The 8918-nt window shown below is 43.1% G+C and overlaps 1 protein-coding gene across 1 annotated transcript in view; it reads right to left on the bottom strand.

The window, feature by feature from the left end:
• The window catches only part of IL12RB2 (interleukin 12 receptor subunit beta 2), a 97068-nt gene that overhangs the window by 10420 nt on the left and 77730 nt on the right, over positions 1-8918 (bottom strand). The window contains exons 13-14 of the mRNA XM_017877270.1: positions 3768-3882; positions 334-433 (exon numbers count right to left, since the gene is read on the bottom strand). Coding sequence (XP_017732759.1) covers positions 334-433; positions 3768-3882 — 215 coding nt within the window. The remainder of the gene's footprint in view (positions 1-333; positions 434-3767; positions 3883-8918) is intronic.

Consider the following 8918-nt stretch of genomic DNA (forward strand, 5'->3'; position numbering starts at 1 on the left):
AAAAAAAAAAAAAAAAAAAAGCTTTCTTCTTTTGAAATAAGTTAGGTGAGAACAGGAGAGCAGTTTGGTGAGAAGGGGAATGTGAGGCATACTGAGGAATAAAAGCTAGGGGTTTTAGTCTTATGATCATAAACTTCAGAAGATTCCTGTGCATGGTTTCTCTTAAGTTCAGGAAGAAAAATGAGAGTGATGACTCAGTGGTAGCTTAGCATGAATAACTTAAGCTCAACCATAGGATCTCAGCACCCAGGCTTCCTCATCACTACAATGGAAAACTTAGATGTGGTGATCACTAGAACCCCACTGACTGACCACAGAGGAATTATACCTTACCTCTGCAATGGGATATTTCTTAGCGCAAGTGCTATTTGCTGGATCTGGAATTTCTCTGCTACACCACTGAGGTCTGAGGGCCGCTAGGAGAACAAATAACCTATAGATAAAGAAAACAGTGACATTTTCTTAGGTGTGCACACAGTGGCATGGAAGCACAGGTTCTCAGTGCAGTAACTTCAGTGTAAGGGCTGCTTTTGTATGCAAATAAAATATAAACACTGAAAGACAAAGATGATTTATCGTCCAAGGCTACAGTAGTTTTCTGTGAAATTACAACCGTCACTTGGGGTTTGCTAAATAAACCATGGAACTTTTGATCAACCTAATATTTAGCAATCTGTCACTATCCAGCTATGCATTCATTCAGCAAATATTCATTGAACCCCTAATATGTGACCAGCACAATGCTACCTGCCGAGCATTGAAGATGACATGTTCCCTACCCTTACTATTTAGCTAATTACAATATTTACAAAGAGTTTGTAATGACAGGTAAATTATGCGAACAGTTGGAAAACAGACAGGATTCAAAATGGTATAAATAGCTTGAACATAACCGTGTTAAAAATGCCAAGAAAAAAGTATTATAGGGAAATATCTGAAATATCTATTAACAGTGGTTGTATCTGGCAATAAGAGGAAATATCGATCTTTTATGATGTAGAAGGAAAAATCCTTAAAATTTCTTATAAATGTATGTGACTTATTTTTTTTTTAAGTTCATGAACAATATGAAACATTTTTAAAGACTTGACTTTGATAAACTTTGTTTTTTTTTTTTTTAAAGTATGCTTTACAATTTGTCTAACCTTTTGAAGTAAGAGATGTGGCCATGTGACTAGGTTTTCTCCAGAGAAATATGAGCAGAAATGTCTGTGATCTCATAGAGATCATGCAGATGAGGACAATGCCCAAGGGATAGTATACCAAAAAGATGGAAGAAAACTGTGTCCCCAAATAACTATGGAGCACAGCTGCCCACCAATCTGGAGACCTTACCTCAGGGCCATTATATGGAAGATAAATAAAGTATTATTTAAGCCACTATACTTTGGGTCCTCTTTTTTTTTTTTAAGGCAGTTTAGCCTGCAGTGTAACTGATCTTCACAATTTCCATGAAGAGGATGCATGTGATCCTAGTTGACTCCTTTTGAATTAAACTTTTTCAAAGTCTACCCAAAGAGAGCATTTGCTTTGAAGTATCTATCACACATTAGATCTTCAATAAATGTACAGCCTGTTAGACAAGTTCAATGGCTGGTAGAATGACTTTGAGTTAGTTTTATTTTGACCTTTTCTCTAACTTTACACAGCATTTGAAGAAAACTTTGTATTGAAAACCAACTCATTAAAATATTTTCTTTGAAAATAATACATGTTTACTAAGGAAATTCTAGAAAATATAGTTAAACAAGAAAAACTAAAATCACCTACAATTTTATCCCCAGATATAAACACCATTAATATTGTGGCTTAGGCTGGGCACAGTGGCTCACACCTGTAATCCCAGCACTTTGGGAGGCTGAGGTGGGTGGATCACGAGTTCAGGAGTTTGAGACCAGCCTGGCCAACATGGCGAAACCCTGTCTCTACCAAAAATACAAAAATTAGCTGGGCATGGTGGTGGGCACCTGTAGTCCCAGCTACTCGGGAGGCTGAGGCAGGAGAATCTCTTGAACCCAGGAAGCAGAGGCTGCAGTGAGCCAAGATCATACCACTGCACTCCAGCCTGGGCGACAGAGCAAGACTCCATCTGAAAACAAAACAAAACAAAAATATTGTGGTTTATATCCTTGAGGCAGAGAGTAATTGCCACCCAATATTCATTTTCCCCTCCTTAGGAAGAGGACCCAGGTTTATTAGGACAACAATGCACTCGGCTAAAGGACCATAGTTTTGTTTTGTTTTCTTGCAGCTCTACCTCAAAGGAAAGACCACAGTGTTTTTTGTTTTTGTTTTTGTTTTGGTTGTTGTTATTGCTGTTTTAGGCTGGAGTGCAGTGGCACAATCTTAACTTACTACCACCTCTGCCTCCCAGGTTCAAGCGATTCTCATGCCTCAGCCTCCTGAATACCAGGGACTACAGTTGTGCACCACCAGAGCTGGCTAATTTTTTTATTTTCAGTAGAGAGAGTTTCACCATGTTGTCCAGACTGGTCTCGAACTCTCCTGACCTGAGGTGATCTGACCTCCTCAGCCTCCTGAGATTACAGGCATGAGCCACTGCACCCAGCCTCAGTCATGTTATTTTGACTTTTATGTTATATATAACCAAATTTAATGCTAACTGATATATCTTACATTTGCATCTGTGTGTATGCACTATTTTTAAGAAATGAAAGAACATATTGTTTGGCAGGCTGCCTTTTAAATGGAACATGGTAAATATTGTTCATACCATTTAATTTCTTTTTTTTTTTAGATACAGTCTTGCTCTCTTGCCAGGGTGGAGTGCAGTGGCGCGATCTCGGTTCACTGCAATCTCTGCCTCCCAGGTTCAAGTGATTCTCCTGCCTTAGCCTCCCGAGTCTCAGCTGGGACTACAGGCGCATGCCACCACACCCAGCTAATTTTTGTATTTTTAGTAGAGCCAGGGTTTCACCATGTTGGCCAGGATGGTCTCGATCTCCTGACCTTGTGATCCGCCCACTTTGGCCTCCCAAAGTGCCGGGATTACAAGCGTGAGCCACTGCGCCCGGCTTGCCATACCATTTAATTTCTACATCATCTTTCATGGATACATAATATGTTATAGTACAAGATATATCAGGATTTAGTTAACCAATCCCTTATCATTGGGCATTTAGGTTGTCTCAAATATTTTTCTTTTCTGAAAATTATTTCAGTGAACATATATTCCACTAAATATCTGCAGACATCTATAATAGAATAGGCTTGGCACAGTGGCTCATGCCTGTAATCCTAGTACTTTGGGAGGCCGAGGCAGGCAGATCACTTGAGGAGTCACTCCTGAGTTCCGGAACAGCCTGGCCAACATGATGAAACCCTGTCTCTAATAAAAAATACAACAATTAGCTGGGTGTGGTGGTGGGTACCTGTAATCCCAGCTACTCGGGAGGCTGAGGCAGGACAATTGCTTGAACCTAGGAGGCAGAGGTTGCAGTGAGCCGAAATCACACCACAGGACTTCAGCCTGGGTGACAAGAGTGAAACTCTGTCTCAAAAAATTTTTTTTGAAAAAAAAAAGTATGTATATACATATATATGAGATACATTTCTAGTTAGAGATTATTAGATCAAGAGGTATATTTTTAAGGATTTGACACATACTGTCACCCAAAGTGGTGAAATAAGTTTAGTCTCTCACTAGGAATGTGTGAGTGTCCATTTCCCTGACCCATGGCAGCAACAGCTATTATCATTTTTTTTAAAAGCCTCATTTACCCAATTGGTAGGTGTAACCAACTCACTTTTGCTGGAAGTAATGCATTGAGAAAATGCCCACCATGATGATAGCAATGCAAATGCTTGGTGCCACAAACGCCATCCAATTGGCTTTACCTGAAAAGTTAGGAAATCCTGTGACTGAGTGAGTTATCGTCAATGAACATTTCAAAATCTTGATTGGTATATGAGCCCTCTGGGCCTTACCCACAGCTCCTGGACAGCTGTGCTCAGGAACAAGGTAAATTCATTTCTGTCTACGCAGTGTGGGAAATGGGACCCTAAGGGGACCAATTCTATGGTTCTAAGAGGAGCTCTGGCCCTACAGGGCTCCTCCCACTCACAGGGGCAGAAAGAAAGGAGGCATGGAATGCAAAGCACAGTTGTGAATTGGGAGCCCTGTCTTAGTCCTGGCTATGCTGCTAGCAGATGTGTAATCTGTGGACTTCAGTTTCTTTTTTTTTTGAAATGGAGCCTCACTGTGTCTCCTAAGTTGGAGTGCAATGGTGCAATCTTGGCTCACTGCAACCTCTACCTCCCGGGTTCAAGTGATTCTCCTGTCTCAGCCTCCCAAGTAGCCAGAACTACAGGCGCATGCCACCACCCCCGGATAATTTTGTATTTTAGTAGAGACGGGGTTTCACCATATTGGCCAGGCTGGTCTTGAACTCCTGACCTCATGATCTGCCTACCTCGGCCTCCCAAAGTTCTGGGATTACAGGCGTGAGCCACCATGCCTGGCCTGGACTTCAGTTTCTTGATCTATAAAATGTGAATGGTGACATGTACCTTGCTGGTTGTTATGAAGATCAGAGATGGTATATTTAAAGCACATGGCAGTGTGTCTGAATATAGGAGGTCCTCAAGAAACAGTAGCTATTAATTTTAGCAAAGTATGGCATAAACCTTTATCTAGCTAGGGTGATTGTGAAATTTTTGAAATATTTGAAATTGTGCCTATTCCTTCCTATGAAAAGAACTACGGCATTTTACTACTTATTGGAATTGTCCATTAATTTATCCAGCACTTGCTGAGTAGTAACCATGTAACAGGCTTTGTTAGGTGCTGGGATACAAAGATAAATAGGACATGGCTCTGCTGTCTAAAGAAGTCATGAATATAGTATAGGATACAGATGTGTGAACATGTAAACAATAAGCCATGATACCATGGTGATATGGTTTGGCTGTGTGCCCACCCAAATCTCATCTTGAATTGTAATTCCCATCATCCCCACATGTGGTGGGAGGGACCCACTGGGAGGTAATTGAATCATGGGGGTAGTTACCCCATGCTACTGTTCTCATGCTATGAGGGAGTTCTTGCAAGAATCTGATGGTTTCATAAGGGGCTTTACCCCTGCTTTGCTTTCATTCTTCTCTCTCCTGCTGCCTTATGAAGAAGGATGTGTTTGCTTTCCCTTCAACCATGATATAAGTTTCCTGAGGCCTCCCTAGTCATGCTGAATTATGAGTCAATAAAACCTCTTTCCTTTATAAATTACCCAGTCTCAGGTATGTCCTTATAGCAGCATGAGAACAGACTAATATAGTAAGTAAATTGGTACCATATAGAGTGGGGCACTGCTGTAAAGATACCTGAGGATGTGGAAGCAGCTTTGGAAATGAATGAAGGCAGAGGTTGGAACAGTTTGGAGGGCTCCAAAGAAGACAGGAAAACGTGGGAAAGTTTGGAATTTCCTAGAGACTTGGAGGGCTCAGAAGATAGGAAGATGTGGGAAAGTTTGGAACTTCCTAGAGACTTGTTGAATGGCTTTGACCAAAATGCTCGTAGTGATATGAACAATGAAATTGAGGCTGAGGTGGTCTCAGATGGAGATGAGGAACTTGTTGGGAACTGGAGTAAAGGCTACTCTTGCTATGCAAACAGACTGGTGGCATTTTGTACCTGCCCCAGAGATCTTTGGAACTTTGAACTTGAGAGAGATGATCTAGGATATCTGGCAGAAGAAATTTCTAAGCAGCAAAACATTCAAGAGGAAGCAGAACATAAAAGTTTGAAAAATTTGCAGCCTGATGATGCAATAGAAAAGAAAACCCTATTTTCTGAGGAGAAAGTCAAGCTGGCAGCAGAAATTTGCATAGGTAATGAGGAGCCAAATGTTAATTACCAAGACAATGAGGAAAATGTCTTCCGAGCATGTCAGGAACCTTCATAACAGCCCCTCCCATCACAGGCCTGGAGGCCTAGGAGGGAAAAATGGTTTTCAGGGCTGAGTCCAGGGCCCCCACTTCTGTGTGCAGCCTTGGGACTTGGTGCTCTGCATCCCAGCCACTCCAGCTGTGGCTAAAAGGGGTCAACATACAGCTCAGGCTGTTGCTTCATAGGGTGCAAGACCCAGGTCTTGGCAGCTTCTATATGGTGTTGGGCCTGTGGGTGCGCGGAGGTCAAGAATTCAGGTTTGGAGAACTTTGCCTAGATTTCACAGGATGTATGGAAGTGCCTGGATGCCCAGGCAGAAGTTTGCTGCAGGGGCAGAGCCCTCATGGAGAACCTCTGCTACGGCATTGTGGAAGAGAAATGTGGGGTGCAAGTCCCTACACAGAGTCCCCACTGGGCACTGCCTAGTGGAGCTGTGAAAAGAGGGCCACTGTCCTCCAGACCCTAGAATGGTAGATCCACTGACAGCTTGCACCATACACCTGGAAAAGCTGCAGACACTCAATGCCAGCCATGAAGGCAGTTGGAAGGGGGCTGTACTTTGCAAAGCCATAGTGGCAGAGCTGCCCAAGGCTGTGGGAGCCCACCTCTTGCATCAGCATAACCTGATGTGAGACATGGGGTTAACCTATTTATGCCTGAAATTGCCATTTTTTGAATTATTGCATGAGTGAAAAATCTGACCTTGGTGATGACCTTGAGCAGTAGGATATAAATAACTCCCACATGCTTAGCATTCCCGTAATGGAACACTAGGCATAAGTGGGTCTGGGCAGGAGATCATTTTGGAGCTTTAAGATTTAATGATTGCCCTATTGGCTTTTGGACTTGCATGGGGCCCTGTAGCCCCTTTGTTTTGGCCAATTTCTCCCATTTGGAAGGGGTGTATTTTCCCAATGCCTGTACCCCCTTTATAGCTAGGAATTAACTAGCTTGTTTTTGATTTTATAGGCTCATAGGTGGAAGAGACTTGCTTTGTCTCAGATGAGACTTTGGACTTGGACTTTTGGACTATTACTGGAATGACCTAAGACTTCAGGGAACTGTTGGAAAGGCGTGATTGTGTTTTGAAATGTGAGGAAATGAGATTTGGATGGGGTCAGGGGTGGAATGATATGGTTTGGCTGTTTCCCCACCCAAATCTTATCTTGAACTGTAGTTCCCATGATCCCCACGTGTGGTGGGAGGGACTTTCTGGGAGGTAATTCAATCATGGGGGCAGTTATCTCCATGCTGTTCTTGTGATAGTGAGTGAGTTCTCACAAGAATCTGACAGTTTTCTAAGGGGCTTTCCCCCACTTGGCTCTCATTATTCTCTCTCCTGGCACCTTGTGAAGAAGGATGTGTTTGCTTTCCCTTCTGGCATGATTATAAGTTTCCTGAGGCTTCCCCAGCCCTGTGGAACTGTGAATTAAACCTCTTTTCTCTATAAATTATCCAGTCTCAGGTATGTCCTTATAGCAGTGTGAGAATGGACTAATTCACATGGGATATGTATGAAAACGGGGGTGTATGCAATGTCCAGAGAGGTATAGCAGAGAACAACATGGAAAACTGGTTCACAAGTAGCAGAGGAAGGTTTTGCAAAAGGCACAATGTCAAAAGTTTAGAGTTGATTAGCTGGGCATGGTGGCAGAAGCCCACAGTCTCAACTACTTGTGAGGCTGAGGCATGAGAATCACTTGAGCCCAGGATTTTGAGGCTGCAGTGAGCTATGATCATGCCACTATACTCCAACCTGGACAATAGAGTGAGACATTGTCTCAAGAAAATAAAAAATGTAGAGTTGGAGGATTAATAGGAGTCAGCTAAATGGATAAGCTAACAAAGGAAGACCAGACCAGAAAAAAAAAAAAAAAAAAAAAAAAAAAAACTGTGCAAAGTCATGGAAGGAGGGAACAGCCAGTACTTTCAGGCGACTACAGGAAGTCTGGTCTTGCTCCATAATGAATGCTGAAGTGTGTGGCAAAGGATCAAACTAGATGGGTAAATAGGACCATGTGAACCTGGCAAGTATGGAGTTTGAGTTCTAGCTGGAAGGGGCCCTTGGGGAACCACTGATGAGTTACAACAAGAGAAGTAATGCCAGCATCTGGAGTCTTGCAGAAAGACTCCTCTTCTGATTGAATGAAAAACAGGCTGGGAGGGAGAGTAAGCTAGAGGCCAGAGACCTGTTAGGGCCCATGAGAAGTGTCAACAGGGCTGAATAGGGAAGTTAATGGAGGCAGCCTTTTTTCTACCCCATACAATCAGGAGGATCTGGCCTTCCTTTCTTTTTTAATTGAGATGGGTCTTGTTATGTTGCCCAGGCTGGTGTGGAACTCCTGTGTTCAATCAATCCTCCCACCTTGGCCTCCCAAAGTGCTAGGGGGAGCCACGACACTTGGTCAAATCTCACGTCTCTTCATCATCTGCTTTCCTTTCTGGACAGATGGAGCAAGTTTGGAGTAAAACCAGTAGCAAGATGCTGAGTCCTTTTTTTTATTATTTTATTTTATTTTTGAGACAGAGTCTCGCTCTGTCACCCAGGCTGGAGTGCAGTGGTGCGATCTCAGCTCCCTGCAACCTCTGCCTCCTGGGTTCAAGTGATTCTCTTGCCTCAGCCTCCCAAGTAGCTGGGATTACAGGAGTGCACCACCACTCCCAGCTAATTTTTGTCTGAGTCCTTAATCTACATTAATCGAGCAAGTTAACTTTCTTTTGTTCCTTTTTTTTTTTTTTTTTTTTTTTGAAAATAGTTTCACTCTGTCCCCAAGCTGGAGTGCAGTGGCGCCATCTCGGCTAACTGCAAGCTCCGCCTCCCGGGTTCATGCCATTCTCCTGCCTCCCGAGTAGTTGGGACTACAGGCACCCGCCACCACGCCCGGCTAATTTTTTTGTATTTTTTTTCGTAGAGGTGGGGTTTCACTGTTTTATCCAGGATGGTCTGGATCTCCTGCCCTCGTGATCCACCCGCCTCGGCCTCCCAAAGTGCTGGGATTACAGGCACGAGTCA

The sequence above is a fragment of the Rhinopithecus bieti genome, unplaced genomic scaffold (genome assembly GCF_001698545.2).
Source record: "Rhinopithecus bieti isolate Rb0 unplaced genomic scaffold, ASM169854v2 scaffold_6380, whole genome shotgun sequence".
Taxonomy (NCBI): domain Eukaryota; kingdom Metazoa; phylum Chordata; class Mammalia; order Primates; family Cercopithecidae; genus Rhinopithecus; species Rhinopithecus bieti.